We start from the raw sequence: 22,185 nt of genomic DNA on the forward strand, positions 1-22,185 counted from the left end.
GTAAGTCTTAACAGAGATAAAGAGGAAGTCATAACAGAGATAAAGTGTAAGTAAGAACAGGGATCAAGTGTAAGTCATTACAGAGATAAAGGGTAAGTCAAAACAGAGATAAAGTGTATGTCATAACATATATAATGTGTAAGTCAGAACAAAGATAAAGATTAAGTCAGAACAGTGATCAAGTGCAAGTCAGAACAGAGATAAAGTGTAAGCTTTAGCATAAATTGCGTAATCAAGTAAATGAAAATGAAGAATACGGAAAGCTGGTTCGGTAATATATTTTAAAGAAGAAACAAATTAGGATGATATATAATATAATGATAAAATTTGTGATCGGTCTCAATAAATTTCAAAGGTCAAATATTAGAACATGTTAATCGGCGCATAGGAATATCGCGGTCACGCGGTCGCGGTCGACCATGCTTTATTAGATCAATGTTTTCAACAGAGGCAGGATAAACTAACAAATACAGGAGTGAACCTGTTGTGAAACTATATGATATGGGGCGGTCTGAAACTGGGGCCAAAATCTATTTTAAAGCACGCATTTGTAAATGGATCAAATGCAGGTAACAAAACAACCTTGCAACTTTATTCACGCCATTTCATTACATTTTTTTATTAACAAACATGACGTGTTGTGGTTTGCTATAATATACTTATATGCAAGTGAATTAATTAAAGTATATATAAAATATAGTTCTTTTTTTGCCCCCGATAGGGTGGCATATAGCAGTTGAACTGTCCGTCAGTCAGTTTGTCAGTATGTGTGTATGTCAGTCTGTCCGGGAAAAAATTTAACGTTGGCCATAACTTTTGCATTATTGAAGATAGAAACTTGATATTTGGCATGCATGTGTATCTCATGAAGCTGTACATTTTGAGTGGTGGAAGTTCAAGGTCAAGGTCATCCTTCAAGGTCAAAGGTAAAAAAACACAAAAATTCAAAGCGGCGTTCTCATGAAGCTGCACATTTTGAGTGGTGGAAGTTCAAGGTCAAGGTCATCCTCAAAGGTCAAAAAAAATAAATGTGTAAGCGGTGCAATAGGGGGCATTGTGTTTCTGACCAACACATCTCTTGTTTAAAACTATATCGAAAAAACGGCAACTATGGACGCGCACATTTGTAATGGAGAGGTTCGAAGCTCAGACGTAAATATTTTGAACACCAGCTGTAACTGACTAAAGCTGAAGTTATGTTTTTTTTTTAAATATTTGTACAAAAATATAAAGGCTGTTATTTTCAGCTGTCTTATGACTGCAATAATAAATATTTACATTCAGAAATCTGTCAAAAATTATAAAATAATTTTTAGGACGCTCTTAGAGTCCCCAACTTTTTAATCAAATTCTGAGGTAAATTTTTCCGTCTTATTATTGAAGAAGTACGTTATCAGGTTTTGAAATGTTTTGAAGCTTGAGCTGTTAGGCCAAATTGGTTTTGCTTGACCAATTAAACTCACTGGATCTGCTTGACAGTGAATAATTATAAACAAACATCTTTGTTCTGGGAAATTGGTACTTAATGCATGTATTTTAAATATTGACTCAGATCAGCCTGTGCAGTCCTAACAGGCTCATTAAATAAGACAATGTCTGTTTTTAGTTAAAAATATATTTAAAGGCAGTCTTTTTTAAACAAAAATCTAGTCTAGACAGAGAGGGTCGGCACAGGCGTATCTAGGACGAGACTTAACGCACATGCATTAAGGGCCTTTTTCCCATGTTGACGCTAAAATACACAGTGTCCATCTATTTTCAGGGGCCTCTGGAATGTGCCCTACATAGGAGGTGTTTACCTTATCCAGGGTCATATCCTGCCAGCCCTGAAAGGGGCCTACACTGCCCCTGGTCTGGACCCTGATATGGCCTTGTGCTTGAATCTCAGAAATCAGGTAGGCATCACATTTTTATAACTGTGTACAAGTATTTACATCGCGCTAGGCCATGGGCTAGATATGGCCTTGTGCTTAAACCTTAGTAATGAGGTAGGCGTAGAATTTTGGGAACAGTTTGAAATCATCAATTTAGTCTTTGATCCAAATAAGGTTGATAAATCCCCCAAAATTAAGACTTTTTACTTAAATAAAAATTCAGAAAAATATCTAATAAAGATGACAAGGTCATACAAAAAGTTGACACACACAAAAAATCAACTTTTGATCTTTATCTTCTGATTTGACATCCTAAATTAAAATTTAAATGCTTTAACTCTGAAAATATAATACTGAGTAATTGTAAACAGAGCATTCTGTAATGCAGATGACAATTTGTTTATAGATTAAATAGACTCCATGCACAACTATTGCAGGGTCGTTTCATGTTGGTAACAAACCGTGACTGGTATGGCCACCTCATATACTACGATGAGTTTGAAACAAGCCACTTACACAATGAGCTCTATGAGATATTGCGCAATCCTTATGACTGGGAGAAACGATACATCCATACAAACTACTCTCAGAGCCTGGAAAAGGAGTCTAAGATTGAAGAGGTGAGTAATCAAACACAAGCTTGTCTTAAATTAACGCACTCAAATTGGCTGGAAAACCAAATTCAAACTGGATATGTACAGAGAGTCAATTATGGAACAATTAAATGTTTGTAGCTTAATTATTAACACCGAAATTATGATGAAGCAAATGATGATGATGATGATATCGTTTGTGAAAAATGATGATCCTAAGGAGGAGCAGAAGGAGGAAGAGAACGAATACAACAATTGTGATGATTACAGCCCAGATCCAGGCCAAGCAACTACATAAGTACTGAAACTTAAAACTTTCCAACAAAGTTGAAAATCCTGGTTATCTGATTGAAGTATTTCTGGTGAGAAGGCCGACATGCCAGCGTTAAATGGCAGCGTCAAATGGCAACATCAAATGCCAGCGTCAAATGGCAATGTCTAATGGCAGCGTCAAATGGCAACATTAAATGGCAGCATTATATGGCAACGTCAAACATGTAGTTTCTGGTCAATAACTTCAGTTTGCACATACCTAGCTAGATGAAACATTGGATATAGCATCTTATAAAGGTTTCAAACGTTTCACAATTGGCTGCTTGGTATTGACTGCCTAGTTTAATTTTCCCGTTTCAGCCGTGTCCAGATGTGTTCTGGTTTCCAATTGTAACAGAGGTCTTCTGTGATGAACTTGTGGAGGAAATGGAGCATTATGGGGGTTGGTCTGGTGGCAAGAATGATGTGAGTATACTACTTGATTTAACCCTTTGCATGCTGGGAAATTTGTCGTCTGCTAAAATGTTGTCTGCTCAATTTCTAAAAAAAGCATTTTCTTCAAAAAAAAATCAAAGAATACTATCCGAATAGCAAACAGTTTGGATCCAGATGAGATGCCACGTTCTGTGGCGTCTCATCTGGATCCAAACTGTTTGCAAAGGCCTTCAAAATTCGGTTCCGGCACTGAAAGAGTTAATAGCCACGGTAGTCGAAATGGAGGATATTTGTTTTATTTTGATATGATGATATACAAATATCACACTTCAAAGTTTTATAATTGTGTTTACTTCAAATGAAGAAATGCAGTCTCAAGTGGGATGCTACTTGACACAACCATGTAGACTCTCTGAGACTGATTCATGTTCTGATAACCCTTTTCTAGTGAAATATTCTAGTATACTTGTACACCTTTAAGGAATATTTTTCCTTTATAATAATGCAAACCTTGGAAATTTTACATGAATTTAGTGTTTGGTTGGAAATAAGAAGTAGTCATGCTGCTTATATGATAGGGAAACAGAAAATACTAGTAGCAAATACTGTTTCTTTGTTTTCTGAATGTTTAAAACAATCTTAAATGTCAACAGAAAAATAATAGCTTTAAAGTAGGTTTAAAGATTTTTCTGGATAATTTCAGTTTTCTTTTAATTTCATGTAATTTAACACTAATATTTTAAATACTTAGTCCTTCACAGTGGGTGATTTAACTAACTCATATGTGTCTCTATTTCCGTGCTTTACCTGTAATAGATAAATTAATTATCAGAAAGATGGGTCATTAACAAAAAAATATTTAACATTTTGTGTGTTTTGTACAATTTTTCCTTTGTTACAATGGTCATCGAGAACAATTATCCCTTTACCACTTAGATACTTATTTTGACGCATTTGTAGTTCCATAGAAATTTTTATTAAATTTTACCTTTTTACTAACTTCAAGTTTTAAAGGCTTCATTTCCAACCCTTAGAAACTGATGCGCAGCAAACAGCATAAAACCTGAACAGACTGCGAGTAACTCGCAGGCTGTTTTGATTTTATGCTGGTTGCAAAAGCCATGTTCACTTTGCTTTCATGGGGGAAAGGGTTATTGTAATGTTTTTTTAATATTAATAGCTTGGTTTGTTGATTCAAATATAGAGGACAGCCAAATAGGTATAGTTAAATAAATACTATAATATACTATAGAAATAAATGTTTCTATAATAAAACAATGTATGTTAAAAACAAATATTTGCATTCATTCAAAGTTTGATTATGGCTTCAGAAATTATGACAACTTGTTTTTACCTTATTTTATTCACAATAACTGTTAACAATTTGTTCCAGAAGTTATCATTCTTTGTGCACCTAGATCTATATTCATATTGTTTGACTTTGTTCATTGTAAATTTCAAAATTCGCTTATGTTTCTATTGGTGACAGGACCCGAGATTGGCGGGTGGGTATGAGAATGTTCCCACTGATGACATTCACATGACTCAAGTCGGCCTTCAAGACGATTGGTTGGAATTTTTAAAGAAATATGTGGCACCCTTGGCTACACGAGTGTTCCAGGGTTATTTTAGCAATGTACGGATGATTTTTTTCTAATTTTGTATGAGTGGCTTATCTTTGTGAGAACTATATGTTTTCCCTGTTTTGTCTAACAGCTTGTCTAGCATGCAGACCTGGTGCATTTACGAAGAACATGATGATCTATGGCAGATTCTCTAGAACAACAGAGATTATTTTGTTGATAAATTTTTGTTACATAAACATTAAGAAATCCTTGTATTTCCTTGTCAAAAAATTAGGATAAACGTTTGGCTGGAGGTTACGAAAATGTTCCGACAGATGACATACACATGACTCAAGTCGGCCTTCAAGATGGCTGGCTCGAAGTCCTGCGTAAATATGTGGCACCTCTGCAGACGAAAGTTTACCCAGGGTATCACAGCAATGTAGGTTAAATGTCACCATAGGTTTGGTGACAGAATAATTGGCTACATTGCACTTTTACCACAGAAAGAAATGTAATTGTTTCACCAAATTTCATTGTGCTTTTGCCAGATTTCAGTAAGATATCAAATTTTTAATTATTCACATTTTTTGGCAAGCAATATTCAAATGGTTGCCCAGTCTCCTTGTTTTACTCACAGATGTTTTTGATGCAATAACAATATTATAACCAGATTTTTTTTCTCTGATCTCAGAAGCTCTCAATGATTTTATATGCTGATATAATTAGCATAACAAAGGTTATGCTACACATGTTTTAGTACCGGTAGATGAATTGTTTTTCTCTGCATGCTATATTTTACATAAGCGCTTGCCTGATGTGGATACTAACAGATTACTGATTTTTGTTCTCAAACTGTAATTAAGTTTTGTGCTTGTTCTTCACTTAATCCAAACTGCTTGCGGACATTACTAACATCTCATATTTTCTTGTACTTTATTCTGTAGAATGAAGCACAAATTCTTGTTTGCTGTGATTTCTATACAATATCATTAGTAAATATTGTTAAAAAAAGATTTTTGCTTAATTGCCAATATGCTTTCTGTACACCTTTTGAATGGAACTGCTTGAGTACATTCTCAATCAACATCTTGAGCATGATGTTCTCATGTTGAGCTAGATTGTATTGTGGTCTCCCTATGTCTGGCGTCGTTTGTCATAAACTTTTAGCTGGTTATGGCACTTAATCTTTAATTTTTAATCCCATCTTTATGAAACATGCACAGAATGTTCATACTGAATATATCCCGGCCAAGTTTGAGTCTGGGCCACATGTGTGTAAAAATGAGGTCAGCCGGTAAATCTTTGAACAACCTTGATATCACACTAGAGGCCATATTTATGACCCAAACTTGAATCTAAGTCAGAAGGTTTATCTTTTCAATATCTAGGCCGAGTTTTAACCTGGGTCAAGTGCGTTCTTACCAAGGTCACATGATAAAATCTTGGAAAAACATTGTTATCACTTTAGAGGCAAAATTGATTTATGAATCATCTTGATGAAACTGAGTCAGAATGTTATCTTGATAACATGTAGGTAAACTTCATATCAGGGAAATTGTGTCCAAAAACCAAGGTCAGCAGGTTTTGACATTTGGTCTACCTTGACCTCAGTGAACCCATCAAGACTTTCACGGCCCTTCAGCTTATTTTAGGATCTAACCTGAAATTGCAAACATTGAACATTGCCTTAAATAAATTATAACAATTTAAAAAGCATGTTGTTGTGTTGTTGTTTTTTCAAAATATTATGAACTCAACGTAAAAATATGAATTTAATGGAAATTTATTTGATGACCAGCAATTTTATTCTTAATAAAAGCAATTCCTATATTGCTTTATTGTATCTTTTAATGTACATACGCAACAAATAACGTCATTGATTCTATCCATCCATTTCTCTGATTCTATCCGTCCATTTCTCCAGCCCCCTCGTGCCATATTGAACTTCATAGTCAAGTATCACCCAGAACGTCAGAGAGAGCTTCGACCCCACCATGACAGCTCCACCTTCACGATTAACATTGCCTTGAACAGACCGCATGTAGACTACCAGGTTGGTACATGTTGATGTTCATACCAGAGCTGGTTTTCAAAAAGCCCCTTGGGAAAATTTGAGTTGTACTGAGTTAGGGAAAATTTCAGATAATTTTGTGTGTGTAAGAAACAAGAATACGATGTAATTTATGCACAAGTATAATTTCTTTCATATTCTAAGTATATTTTCTTCATCCCATTCTGAGACTTAGTTTTAATCATTTTCAGTGATGTGATTTCCTGGTAATTACTGTTCAAATGTTTAATGAAGTATAAACATTGTGTAATATGACAATAAAAGTTAACATCAAAACATTAAACCCTAATCTGCTGTTGTAATTCTGAAGGGAGGTGTTTGCTTCATTTGTTACAACTGCAGTGTAACAGATTCTTTTATAATTTGCAGGGAGGCGGTTGCAGATTTATTCGTTACAACTGCAGCGTGACAGACACTCGTAAGGGCTGGATGATGATGCACCCGGGGCGACTGACCCACTACCACGAGGGACTCCCCACAACACAGGGAACCAGATACATCTTTGTGTCCTTTGTTGATCCTTAGGGGGGTGGGGCTTTTTGGGTTGGTTAATTGTGAAAATCCTTGTCAGATAAGTATGATGAGATATGGTTGAAGAGTGACTTGAACGATGAATGTGTGGGTTTAAAATGTGAACTTATGACAAAATATTTAAATTTATTTGAGAAAATGTGAATAATTGAAAAAAAAATGAGATATATTTCAGCAAGTTTTAACTAATTTAAAACTTATTCAATTTAACTAACTGTACAGAATAAAGAATTGCAACAAATCTGAAGTAACTGTAAAAAAAAGTTGGAACTTCTTGATAAATATCAATCAAACTAAGCTGTGGAATATGTGAAGTTTCCCAAGGCAAGGTAGTTTTCAATGAGTGAAAAACTAACTTTGCTGTAGTGTAATCTTTATTATATAATGAAATAGGTGCACTAAATATATTTCACTCATTTGTTCAAAATGGAACTATAATATACTGACCTTTCAAATAAGAGTGATTGATTTGGGATGCTTTACAAAAAATGTTTGAAAGTTTGCTTGTTTTAGAATGCTTAGTATGTAAAATTGGTTTTCTGGGCAGTGCATGAATTGTCATATTTTATTGTTGTGGTTATATGTATGTTATCAAACATTCTAACAAAATAGTCAAATTCTTTTTGTGACTTTAAGGAACACATTGTGGTTAAATTTGATATGGAAATCTTTCAGATTTTGCAAATAAGTACTTAGGCGTTTTTTTTCGTTGCATAGAAGTGAAAAATATTGTGTTGCTTTGAATGTTCCATACATTGAATGCGAAGAAAAACTTATAAGGTTGAATGCGAAGAAAAACTTATAAGGTTGTATTGTTGGTTTAAGATTTAGAGGTGCTTTCAGATTTAAAATGTATAAAATTATGATACATGTACATATATTTTTAATACCAGTATGTAACTTTCAGTGCAATGCTTTTATTGTTATTAATTTCATCATGGCGTATCATGACATTTTATCACCATAATCTTTTTTGTTGTCTCAAAAAAATAAAATGACTGAGATATTTTGAAGTCCACTTAATTTCATAATTGCCTTAAGGTATATCAGCAAAGCGAAAAATAAGAGGTCGTCAATAGGATTTTGATGTCATATTCTATAATTATCATTCCAAAACTTGAATCGTAATTTATTCACTATTATAAATTTCAAAATATTTGTTATGCCCCTGGAATCTATCAAATTAAAGCGCTATTAGCGATTTTCCTGTCCGTTATTCCGTCCGTCTGGTCATCCGTACAAGGTTAACCCAAAATGACATGTTTCTTTTGACATCAATAATGCTTCCCACAATGCTTTGATACTTTAATTGACAATGTATTTGAATACTATCAACACAACGTATCACTTGATCTCATTTTGACCTTGACACTGACTTACTCTTGGACATAGCTATTAGCATTATTCATTTAACTCTTTCAGTGCTGGAAACCGAATTTTGAAGGCCTTTGCAAACAGTTTGGATCCAGATGAGACGCCACAGAACGTGGCGTCTCATCAGGATCCAAACTGTTTGCTATTCTGATAGTATTCTTTGAAAAAAATCGAAGAAAATGCTAGTTTTAGAAATTCAGCAGACAACATTTTAGCAGACAACAAATTTCCCAGCATGCAAAGGGTTAATTAGGCAATAAATCAACACTGACAATGCTTCCAACGGGGTCATCCTGTTTAATTTTTTTGAATGAATGTGTGTTATTCATATGCATTACTCAAACTTTAAAAATTGATGCTACACCAATATTGTATTATGGTTTGCTTTGTATATATCTTCATTGCAAACATTGTTTAAAGGTTTCATAGCATAATTTACATTTCAAGCTTTGTGCCCAAAATGTAGTTATTTGAATTTCTATGCAGAATAATGATTATCTATGACAGTATTTAAAGATGCCAAACTATTTAAAGAATTCAGTCCAAGAGAATATTCCAATGAAAGCTTGTCAATATTGGTAGTTAATGTGTCTCATTGATTTGTTTTAACAAATTGTTAAGGTGCATTAATTGCAACCGATTTACGAGGAGGAATTTGCAAGGGCTTACTGAACAGGTCTTCAGATTTGTAAATTGTTATAGGAAGAATTTAGATTTCTTCAAATATGAAATAATAAACACCCGGTTCTTGAATTATATTTTATCTTTTGGTCCCTTTGGATCTGATTATTAGCATTGTTTTACTTGAGTTTTGTGTTCAGTAGATACCAGACTTTCTAGTCCGGATTAATTGTTGCAAAATGCCTTTTAGTCATTTATCAAAAATATTGATTCAATATTAACCTGATTATGCAAACGTCATATTATACAATTTTTGTAAGTTTATTTGTCAATTAGCATGCTTGTGATTGTCCAGTAGACAAGGAGGTTGATTGCTTTCATGTTAACCCATTTATGCCTAGTGGACTCTCCCATGCTTCTAAATTGGATCAATTTATTTCCAAAATTAGGGATGTCTAGTATATTTATTTCTATATTTAGAATATTTATACAGAAATTCCTTTAATCAAACAGCGCAGACCCTGATGAGACGCTGCATCATGCGGCGTCTCATCTGGGTCTATGCTGTTTGCCAAGGCCATTTTTCCAGACGCTGGGCATAAATGGGTTAAGATAAAATATTGAGCATTTTAGACAGTATTTTAGAATTTTAGATGTGTTGGTTTGTTAATTTTTATATTTAATTTGCTTATAGCAAGATTTGATATCTAACATTTTTTACCTCATCATGTCTTTATTGTGAAATAACCCCGTTGAGTATTTAAATTATGTTACTAGTAAGACTTGCATTTTCTAAAGATGTGAAAACAAAAACATAATCAAAGTTGTTATTTGCATATTATTGTGCAAGATTGTTGTTTTTTATTCAGTTGTATAATAAACAAAATTATGTGGGCGCTTAAGGTTCATTGTAATATAAATGTTAGAATCTCCTGATAATTCTTACTGTTTTAAGATGTTTTGTTGCTTGCAGATATTTTTCTCTGTTGTGTACACAATCCACTTGTATTTCATTTTATATTGATACAAAATTTGTTTACAAAGTAATATAAGCTTTGACATAATGTGTATATTGAAAAGTACATTGTATTTTTTTCCGTCCATTTTGTCCCAATTATGATCAGATAAGTCATGATGTTTTACTTCTTCTGCTCGATTATGCACCAAATCTTCGGAGCTATAATGGTGCATGGTACAGTAAATGTTAGTGTAATCACACGTAAATGAGAACCATCTCTATTTTACTTTTAGTTGAAATTCACGTCGTTTGTCATGGTCATATCGATTGTTTCAACTGATAATTCATTTATAATTTTTAAATCAGCTTTAAGCTAGTATATATATTATGATTATTGTGGATATTAAACATGAACATTTAACTAGCAAGCGTAAATGAGTCCTTCGTGATTTTTTGGGACAGCTGTTGTTAAAGAAATTGTGTTCAATTTATAAACAACCATATATTCTCAATGCAGTGAGTTGATATAAATAATTTTCATGTCAATTGATTTTGTCTGGCCATTTCAATTTGCATTTTACGTCACGTTTCTTAAAAAAGATTTGAATCTTCAGTAAATTATACCTGTGTATGTTCACATCTACTTTTGTTGGTGTTATTTGTGCATGGAATTGCTATTTACTTGACTATGACAACGATGTAAAGGCCATTATTTGTACTGTGCCATGATGTTTGTACAGAAATCCAATTGTGGATGGAGGGATCTGTCAGTAAGTTGTTACCATAGAAACAACTGATATATTTCATAATTTGTAGAATAAACATGTACATGCTTTGCAAGAAAATTAAAACGAAACAATTGTGTGTAGTTTTTTAGGTCATGAGTACATAGTGCTCATGGGAAGCGTTTAGTTTACCATGTTGTCTGTCTGTCTGTGTGTGCGTCGGTCCGTTAGATATGTTCTTCTAACAATTCTCCTGAAGGGCTTGGCGGATTTTAAACTTTACTGAAAGTATGATTGGGTCATCATCTGTCACAGTTAGTCCTGGTCGATTGCATACGTAGGTCAATTGAGCTAAAATATACATTAAAAATGAAAACGTGAAAAAATATTTAAAATCAGTTCAGGGCTTTAATAGTTGGTGTGTAACATCATCTTGTGGTCTTTTACTGAATTTATTGAAATCATGCCCCGTATATGTATAACAGTAAAATTGGCAAAATTCAACATATAACCAAATAATAATTTAAAAGTTCATAATCATGATTTACATAGTTATAATACAAGTTTCATGATCATGTCTTGCATAGTTTTAGACTATAAAATCTTAGCATTGTAATAACAAATATTGTAACCTACTTTTTCACGTTGCACTCTGTTCCAATAGCACTGTTACTATAACTTATAGTTACAGTGCTATTGGAACAGATAAAGGTGCAACGTGAAAAAGTACGTTTCAATATTCGTTATTACAATGTTAATATTTTTTTTAAAGCATTCTGACTTTGACATCTGCAGTAATTGTAACGTTTCTGAAAAAATGACATGAATTGAATTCCTTTTTTTAACGGAGGTAAACATTTGGTAACTTCAATATATAGTGTTGCCCTTTTCATGAGCCAAACTATGTCCTTAAAAAACATCTAATTAGCATGACATATGGTAGTATGCGAGTTATTTAAGAAAGACAAGTTATAATGCCATACAAAAACTATTGTACATGTATGCAACCAAAATTCTAATCTACATTCATGAATAACTTCTAGTCGAGCAGTATTAGGCTGGTGAATAATTTCATACGTATATTTTTTATGTCCTTAAGTATATGGTGAAATTAAACCAAAGAAAACTGATAATATTTGTACTAACTGAATACATTTTTCTCAAATACTGCTTTATTCACTTCTGATATATCAACAAGGTACTCCCAGCATCTCTCCTACAAATCTCAAAGAACATAAATATTTGTGCATACTTATCGCAAATAAATAAAAGACGACTAATATAAATGTAATTTTCAACACATTTTCTGTATTTGGTAAAGCATTTGGACAGTCTTATGAACAAAATGTTCGCGAACATTGCAATAATAAACATGTATTAATTTTTACAATACTTACAAAAATAAATTAATGAATAAATTAAACTATATGCCACTATATTACAAAGTCATGGTAAATATATAATATATATAATTATAGCCACAAGATTAAAGACACAGGCATTCGTGCATGAACAACTTTTATGAAAACGTCTTTAGCACTGTCGATAACCCATTGCCTTTTGAAAAGCCTGTCTTTAATACCATTATTTGCTACAACACTTGTACCTTCTGATCGAAGCGAATGCCGACAATATCTAGAAACATCTTTCACATGTGGCTTCAAAGCTTCAAGAAAAAGCTCTCTAAGATTTGTATAAGACATCTTTCTGACGCATATAATACGTTGATTTTTATATTTTCGACTACATATAAGCAATGATAAACTTTATTCAGTATACTTATATATATTGTTTTATTAAGCCCCCCTTCGAAGAAGAGGGGGTATATTGCTTTGCTCATGTCGGTCGGTCGGTCTGTCCGTCCACCAGGTGTTTGTCAGACGATAACTCAAGAACGCTTGTGCCTAGGATCATGAAACTTCATAGGTACATTGATCATGACTAGCAGATGACCCCTATTGATTTTGAGGTCACTAGGTCAAAGGTCAAGGTCACGGTGACTCGAAATAGTAAAATGTTTTTTTGAATGATAATTATAGAATGCATACGCGGCCAACAGGGCACACTCTGAACAATATTACTGAAGCAACTGGTCTGTAATCCTAAATCTTTAATTATCAGTCCAATGAAACATCATCCTTTTAGTAAAATACAGTGGATAAGTAAAAATATTATCAGAATATGAGATTTTTTGTATATTTTGTATATTAAATATTGTGTTAATGTTTAATTTTGTTGATTAATATAAATATAAGCAGGACAGGGGAGGTAATACACTACAGGGGAAACAAATGCAATAAGTTTAAATTTATTGTTACAGATTTGCCTCCCTTGTAATATATTTAAATTTTACCAAATGTAAGGCTAACTGCATTTTTGTAATGCATACTACTACTACTACTACTACTACTACTGCTACTACTGCTGCTGCTGCTGCTGCTGCTGCTGCTACTACTACTACTACTACTACTTCTACTACTACTACTACTACTACTACTACAACTACTACTACTACTACTACTACTACTACTACTACTACTTCTACTGCTACTACTACTACTACTACTACTACTACTACTACTACTACTACTCTACTACTACTACTACTACTACTACTACTACTACTACTACTACTACTACTACTACTACTACTACTACTTCTAGTGCTCTACTACTACTACAACTACAACTACTACTACTACTACTACTACTACTACTACTACTACTACTACTACTACTACTACTACTTCCACTACTACTACTACTACTACTACTACTACTGCTACTACTACTATTTCTTTTGCTACCACCACCACCACCACCTACTACTACTACTACTCTATTACTACTACTACTACTACTACTACTACTACTACTACTTCTACTACTACTACTACTACTACTGCTACTACTACTACTACTACTACTACTACTACTACTACTACTACTACTACTACTACTACTACTACTACTTCTACTACTACTACTACTACTTCTACTACTACTACTACAACTACTACTACTTCTACTACTACTCTACTACTACTACTACTACTACTACTACTACTACTACTACTACTACTACTACTACTACTACTACTACTACTTCTACTACTACTACTGCTACTACTACTACTACTACTACTACTACTACTACTATTTCTTCTACCACTACTATTTCTTCTACCTACATCACAAACATCATCCAGCACAACCACCACCATTCACAGTGACAAAAAAACGTATTCAGTGACAAAAAACGTATTCACACAATGGCTGCTTCTACAACTTATAGCCCATATAGGGGGGCATGCATGTTTTACAAACAGCCCTTGTTTTTTTATACTTCGGTCAGAAATATAATTTTTAAAGCAGTTTCCAAACTGTATAAACCCCTTATGACCACGTTGGAGATTCTAACCCAAACATTTCATGAAACCATGGTATCGACTAGAAAGCTGCAATAACAGGCGATCGCTTATGGCATGTTTTTTCAAAGGTGCCAAATAAATAGCAACCCCTAGATTCTTAGCGGGTAAAGTGTCTCCACTACCCAACACATTATACAATGCCCACTTATGTAAGCCCATGAAAACACTGTAATATTTTGTGTCCTTGCTTTGAGCGCGCGACTGGCGTAGAAGGTATAGAAGCCGGGACACTTTCTCCGGAAGGCCGTTAACCTCTTCCCTGTGAATCTGCACACATGGGAGGAAAGAACATTTTCTCAATGAAAAAAGCCATACACATATACTAACAAACATCCGTATCCAATTGTCGATAAAAAAATAATTCCAAACAAGATGTGTTTGTGAAACACTATGCACCCCACATATATTTGACCTTGAAGGATGACCTTGACCTTTCACCACTCAAATTGTGCAGCTCCATGATATTCACATGCATGCCAAATATGAAGTTCCTATATTCAATATAGCACATGGTATTGCAAATGTTAAAGTTTGACGATTTTGACCCATATATTTGACCTTGACCTTTCACCACTCAAAATGTGCAGCTCCATGATACACATGCATGCCAAATATGAAGTTGCTATCTTCAATACTGCAAACGTTATCGTAAATGTTAAAGTTTGATGCAAACCAACAGACAGGGCAAAAACAATATGTTTCCCATACTGGGGGACATACAAATATACAAATAATCCATCAATACAAACAATATTTATTAAACAAATGTCTATTCTCTATATAACATACCTTCTATTTTATAATTCATACGATTTACTACAGATAATAATTGACGATTCTCATTAGTGTTTAAAAAATCTTTACTCGCTAATATTAAATTGTTTTAGCAATGTCATATGACCTCACATAAAACATAAGTACAAACCGTTCCGTGTCATTTTTGTGATACCGCAGTGCCAATTATCAAATATTTGCAATACCGCTTTCTATATCAAATGTTTTAAGCAAACAATACCATGATTGCCCAACACAATATACAGGTGATACATACTGTGGAACGCCTCGTCTGTCTCCTGTTAACTATTAATATATCGGAGGTCTCATTGAAATGATGTGGGTTTAAATCCTATGATATGTGATTATAATAGTATGTTGTGTTTTTGTGATGGTATGCTGTGTGTTTGTGATGATATGCTGAGTATTTGCCATAGTCTGCTATGAGTCTGTCATGGTGTGTTGTGTGTTTGTCATGGCATGCTATGTGTTTGTTATGGTACCTTTTGTGTTTGTGATGGTGTGTTTCATTGAAATTATGTGGGTTTAACTCAAATGATATGTGCTTATAATAGTATCCTGTGTGCTTGCCATAGTATGATGTGTGTATGTGATGGTATGTTGCGTATTGTCATGGTATGATAGGTGTTTTCGTCATGGTATGCTGTGTCTTTGTCATGGTATGATGTGTGTTTATCATGGTGTGCTGTGTGTTTGTTGTACTTTCCTGCGGGTTTATTTAACATGATGTCCTTTTCATTCGCTATGCTGTAAGTTGGCGTTATTTTCATTCGGAACACTCGGTTCTTGTCAATGAACTAATGGTTACGTCATACGTATGTCCGTCGGTCCGTATTTTCGTCCGTCTGTGCGTCTGTCTGTTTGTCTGTGTGTATGTCTGTTTTTTTCTGTCTTTGCATTTATGTCCGTCCGTCCGTCCGTCTGTCTGTCTGTATGTTTATCCGTCTGTCTGACTGTCTCAGTGTCTGTCTGTCTGTTTGTCTGTCTGTCTGTCTGCCTTCCTGCCTGCCTTTCTGTCTGTACTGTGTGTCTGTTCCTCCGCCCGTCCCTCGTTCAGTCAGTGGGTTCTTATTTCCGTATGTCAGTGCGTACGTCCGTCCGTCTGTCCGTCCATAAACCATGCAGACGGACGGACGGTAAGAAAGACAGACGGATATACGGACGCGGGGAGGAACGGACGGACATGCAGACGGAAAGACAGATGGACGGACAGTCGGAAATAAGGACACACGGACGAACACACGAACAAATGGGCATAGGGACATACGGAAGGAAGGACAGACAGAGAGACATACAGACAAACAGACAGACAGCAAAACGAACGAGACTCACGGACAGACGGACAAAAAAATAAGGACACACGGACGGACGGTTAAACGGACGGACGGAGGAACGGACAGAAAGACAGACACACTGACAGACAGACAACAGACAGACGGACGACAGACACACAAACTGATAAACAGAACGACAGATACACAGAAAGAATCACAGACAAAAAGACAGACGCACCGACGGACGGAACTTCGGACATACGGACCGACGGACATTCGTATGACGTAACCATTAGTTCTTTGACAAGAATTGAGTGTTCCGAATGAAAATAACGCCAACTTACATCATAGCGAATGAAAAGGACATCATGTAAGATAAACCCACAGGATAATACAACAAACACACAGCATACCATGACAAAAAAACAGCATACCATGACGAAAACACAGCATACCATGACAAACAAACAGCTTTGGAAGGAATACATAATCAAATTCAGTAACCCGTGCATTCCCTTAACTCGCCATTATGCGACCAAGGGTCGACGTAGTTTAGTTTGTAAGCGTATATCAAGCGGCGAAAACCCAAAAGGCAAAACAACTTGAATCGTTCGTGCCATGCTCTCACACAGTCTCTGCCATTACAAGTGTAGTTTGCGCCAACTGCTGCATGTTTAATAGTTGATCATTTTTCCGAATTTCCCTTAAACACATACCCTTGGTGACTTTTCTAACGCAACACTTTTCAAACTTGAATATCTCAGTAATGAGTTAAGATTTTGATTTCAAATTGCAAATGTGATCATTTGACTATATACTGTGTAAGATTACGATAAAATAATTCATCCGTGCTAATCATGCGGCTTTGGGGTAGTTGCGGTTTCATCTTTTTGCACTTGAACATGGTGAAAAGCGATATAATGATTATTTTATTTAAATTTCTTCATTTTAGGTGGGTTGATACACCAGGAAAACACAAAATTAATTTAAAAATCAATATATCTCGTATAAAATTTACAGAGCGCGACTGCGCAATCGGCATGTTAAAGGCTACCTCCCCCACTTCCTAAATCACCCGTCCGTCACAGACGAATGATTTTATCATTTGCTTACACAAACTGTAGGCAGATGCTCACATTTACATTTTTAAATCAAACTATTTAGTAATAACTGAGATATTTAAGTTTGAATAATGCTGCGTTCGAAAAGTCTTCTAGTGTAGCACAACACTACAAAATTCCAATTAAATTTTAATTTATTCATTGTATGTGGGTCTTTTGGCCATGGAGACATAACATTAATTAGAAAAACAATATGGCTCGTATGAATATTCATGAGCGAACTTTTGCAAGCCGGTCGGTCATTAAGACGTGTAAGTTAATGCGTTTTGCTTTTCACATAATTGTTTTACAATGTACGATTTTGAGAATTTTACTTTTTCAGTGATTGTTTTAATTTGTTATCTTTGATCAAGTCTGTGACCTGTCTGAACTGCCAATCTAATCCAGGTTATTTCCGAGACGTGGTTTACATTTCACGGAGTACTTGGTTAGAACAGCATCCGTATGCCTGACGTAGCTGTCAATGTTATCCTGTGTGACAGCTGCTGCTCTTGTCATTGAAAGGCCCCTTGGTTTTATAACGTTTAGCCTGTGATCCCATCGCTGCAAGAATGCATAAAACAAGGTGCTGTTTGTAGTCTTGCATGGGTCTCCCCAGTTTCAAAGCCAGCTCATCTACAAGCATGTTTAACTGGGAGCGAATTAATGCCATACCCAGCCTTTGCAAAGCCTTCCAGATGACTTACAAGCTGTTTTTCCTCATCGTGGGTGAATAATAAATCTTTTCACCACCTAGAGCTGATCTTGACTTTGTTCAGCACTATGTTCCTCAAAGTTTGTTTCGAAAAACCATACAATAATGACGCTCGCTCAACTGGCATATGGTCATCTTTTACCGTCTTATATGCATTCATCATTATTTCCTTAGAATATGCCTTTAATTTATCATTCTTGTTGTTTCTAAAAATAGAAAAACGAATGTTTCATTGAAATTTTTAATGTTTACCAATTGTTTCTTATATTGATTTGAACGATTCATTCCGATTCAATTAAGGAACTATTAGTTCAGTCTGACCAAAAACGTTCGTTTGTTTACAGCTAGTGCTTTGCGCATGCGCATACCGCCATTTGTGATAAAATGTCCACAGACGCTGTAGCATAAAAATACTCACAAATAAAGAATTTTGTGTAATTGAGAAACAATATAAAGATAAAAAGAGATTTTGTGTTTCATTAGAACGTCCAGGGGCGTAGCGAGCCCTCCAAGGATGTACAGGCACATTTTAGGGGTCCGGGGGTATCCCCGCCTCCAGAAAAAGGCCAGACGAAGACGCGATTTTTCTCATTATAGGTTTAAAAAAATATTCGTTTCGTTGGAAACAATTTTAATATTGCCAACTGATGGCAATTCACTTGCACAGCTGCAGTTTTGTTAGAGGAACTTCATGTTTCGACTAGTGGCAGAGGCAAAAGTGTTGATCACTTTTTCAATGTCCACTTAAACCTTCCCGGTGGATGTGGAGCCCTGCAAGCGCTATAAGGCGATCTTCGCCAATGATAGAGCGAATGTATGTCTTAATACGCTTTATAAAGCTTATAAAGGCCGCTCGCAGGATGCTGATGTTGCAGGCACGGTGAGCAAGCATGTGAGTATCAGCTGCATAAGTGGGTAACCGCTTCCACAAGCGTTCAGTGCATCAAGCAGGGTTTTGGGACCGTTTGTCTGCATCCATAAGACTTCATCGGACCTGCCATCGATTGACGTCTCGATCCAGCTGTTGACATCCACACTGGAGGTCCGCTGCATTGCATTTGTACTCGGCTGATATGCCTCTATATGTGACAGACTGTAACCTCGATGGAAAATAATACGATGCCGATCAACATCTGAGAGCGTTTCAACCGAACAACTTGGATCTGGATATGACGATGGACTATTACAGGAATTCACTGGTTTGAAATACTCGCATCACAGTTTACCGCTATGTAAATGTACATGAAACTCTCAGTCACTAGATCAGGCGGTCTTAAAGTGATATTATGGGCATTTTTCACTGTTGAATAGAGCTGAAAAGAATTAACAGGTCAAAGAGTTAGTTAAAATGTGGATACTGACGAATTATCTGCAACTCACCTTGCTACAAGTTGTTTATTAAAATATATTTTATATTCGATATTTTACGTGACTCACCCAGTCCTATAAGTCGAAATGATCCGTAAAACAAAATTGTGTCTTTGTGTCGTATGAACGAATCTGCACTAAAACTAAATTTAGGTTCACATCGTACATGCATGATCAGTTGTCAAACGAAAGTATGGTTGATATGTATGTTGATGCTGCATTAACAAATATAAGTGTATATGAAGTGAAAACACCAAAAATAAACAACGGTTGCTGATAGACATCTATAAACTGTAAGATGTCCACAATATCACTTTAACAATACAAGATAAGTATTGATGCAAAGCATCAAAGGGCAACGGGAATTTCATTGTAAAAGGCACTCAATGAAGTTACATGGAACGATTTTTTTCTACTGTAAAAATTAATATATTGGCCGATTATTTTACACAAAATAGGAAAAGATACTGGTATAACCATTATCTTTAATTTTGTGTCATAAATCATTAATAACCATCATTTATGATATTGTGTTATAGCCACCAAATAACCATTATCTATGATTTTGTGTTGTAACCCCCAAATATTTCATAGTTCATTTTAATAACACTGGTTTCCTTTTTTTACTGGCATCCGTGTGCAGTTTTCATTAATGGAACAGAACTGTACGTGTAGGTTTTAAAAAATCTGCTTCATCTTGTAAGCGTAATTTCATATTTTTCTCAACTTCAAGGGGAGATGATTCTGAACTTATTCTTACGTTGCTCATTTACGATAGGGGTTGAGTACTCATTGATATGAAAACACTGTAAAAGTTTGAAAAAAATGAATGAAAACTGTAAATTGCATAAAGAAGCTGCATTTCACAATACTTTGAAATTCAGTATAAGATCATAATAGATTTATTGCTCTGATATTCATCATTTTCAATAGGGTTCGAGTAATACTGATAAAAAAACACACATAACAAGTTTGGAAAGATTCAGACTAAAGTTGTGAAATCTTTTAAACAAGTGGAAATGGTTTATTTTGACAAATTTAATAGACAAAAATTCTGGACTTATTGTCCCGATGTTTCTCATTTTAAATGAGGTATAAATGCTCATTGATATGAAGACACTGTAAGTTTGGAGAGAATCTGATGAAAAATGTTGACATAATCACCTAACCAAGCAGTTTTTCACTGTTATTTTTAAATTCAAAGAGACATAATTCTGGACTTATGGTCCGATATTGCTCATATAGAGTTCGGGTTGGGTCCTCATTGATAAAAACCTTGTGCAAGTTTGGGAACAATCGGATGAAAATTTTGGACTTCGAACAACGATTTCAAAATTTCTCAAATTCTAAGGAAGATAACTATGGACGTAATGGTCGGATAATGCCAAAGGGCCATACCACCTGGATAGTAATACGTGTCGCGCTTCGCGCTTTTACATGTGGTTCTTAAAAAAAAACTCCGAGGAGTGCTTGACTCTAGGGAAACGGGTTGCTGGGACACAGCTCCTCCTTGATAAGCGGCTGCTTCCTTTATCGCAACTCATTGTTACAATCAATAATACGTGTCGCGCTTCGCGCTCTATATGTGGTAGGGATAGTACTTAGGGCCTATGATAGACAACCATAAAAATACATGGATAATAGATGTGTTGTTTGCCTCTATTTGTTTGTATGAAAAACACGTGTATTTTTTATAAGATATTTAAGTGATGTAATTAATTTTAAATAACGTTGTCACCATTAATTTCAATAAAAATGTCAAATTGTAGTAAAATGGATTTTAAAATGTCAACATAAAATAAAGCTTTATTATATGTATTAACCTGACTGAAACAAATTGTCAGCCGCCGAACTGTTCTGTCGTGCCGGAACCCGGGATTGAACCGGGGGCCTTTAGATGATTGTTGCGTAAACAACTTCAGCCAAACGCTCTCCCAACTGAGCTATTCCGGCTGACATCATTGATGTATTGCTATTTGGTGAAGCTTGTGTATAGCGATTGTTATTATATGTCTATTAATAAACTAATACAGTGTACGTTTTCATTTTCGTACCACTACGCCTTCCAATAAACTTGCTTGCGCGATAGGTCGTCAAATATTGTATTACATTGTTTCTCCACTAAATAAGCAAATAAGAAAAACCACAAAATAAATTTATTTTGATTATGTTTTGTTTTCATACAAACCAGAAAGTTTCGCGTATTTGCCCAGTCCATGTGATCTTTCCTCTGTGATCAGTTGTGGATCAGTTATTAATTAAAACAATTAGCTTTGCATTATTGGCAATAAATGTTGTAATAAATGTAATAGGCACAAATGCAGTACTTATTTACACTAATTTACACAAAAAATCACCACTATGCAAGATATTCTTAAAAAAAATAAATATATACATTGATCCGTAAAATAACTTCTCCTCCCATAAGCGAAAAAAAAAATGCATTACATACTAGTCGCCGCTATCCAGAGCGACGCCA

General features: G+C 34.9%; 1 protein-coding gene and 1 long non-coding RNA gene across 3 annotated transcripts in view; one reads left to right on the plus strand and one right to left on the minus strand.

Annotated features, from left to right (window-relative positions):
- LOC127832507 (procollagen-lysine,2-oxoglutarate 5-dioxygenase 1-like) overlaps window positions 1-11,160 on the plus strand; it is a 49,358-nt gene extending 38,198 nt beyond the window's left edge. The window contains exons 14-19 of one of the 2 annotated variants that reach the window (XM_052358009.1): window positions 1,763-1,895; window positions 2,312-2,494; window positions 3,101-3,205; window positions 4,665-4,811; window positions 6,668-6,796; window positions 7,184-11,160. In XM_052358009.1, the coding sequence (XP_052213969.1) occupies window positions 1,763-1,895; window positions 2,312-2,494; window positions 3,101-3,205; window positions 4,665-4,811; window positions 6,668-6,796; window positions 7,184-7,339 (853 nt within the window). In that variant the 3' untranslated portion in view covers window positions 7,340-11,160. Of the gene's footprint in view, window positions 1-1,762; window positions 1,896-2,311; window positions 2,495-3,100; window positions 3,206-4,664; window positions 4,812-5,035; window positions 5,183-6,667; window positions 6,797-7,183 lie in introns of both variants that reach the window. The other variant, XM_052358010.1, reaches the window with a different exon arrangement.
- Window positions 1-22,185, minus strand: part of LOC127832512 (uncharacterized) — a 270,730-nt gene that overhangs the window by 91,581 nt on the left and 156,964 nt on the right. The window lies entirely within an intron of this gene.

Source organism: Dreissena polymorpha, chromosome 5 (assembly GCF_020536995.1).
Source record: "Dreissena polymorpha isolate Duluth1 chromosome 5, UMN_Dpol_1.0, whole genome shotgun sequence".
Lineage (NCBI taxonomy): Eukaryota > Metazoa > Mollusca > Bivalvia > Myida > Dreissenidae > Dreissena > Dreissena polymorpha.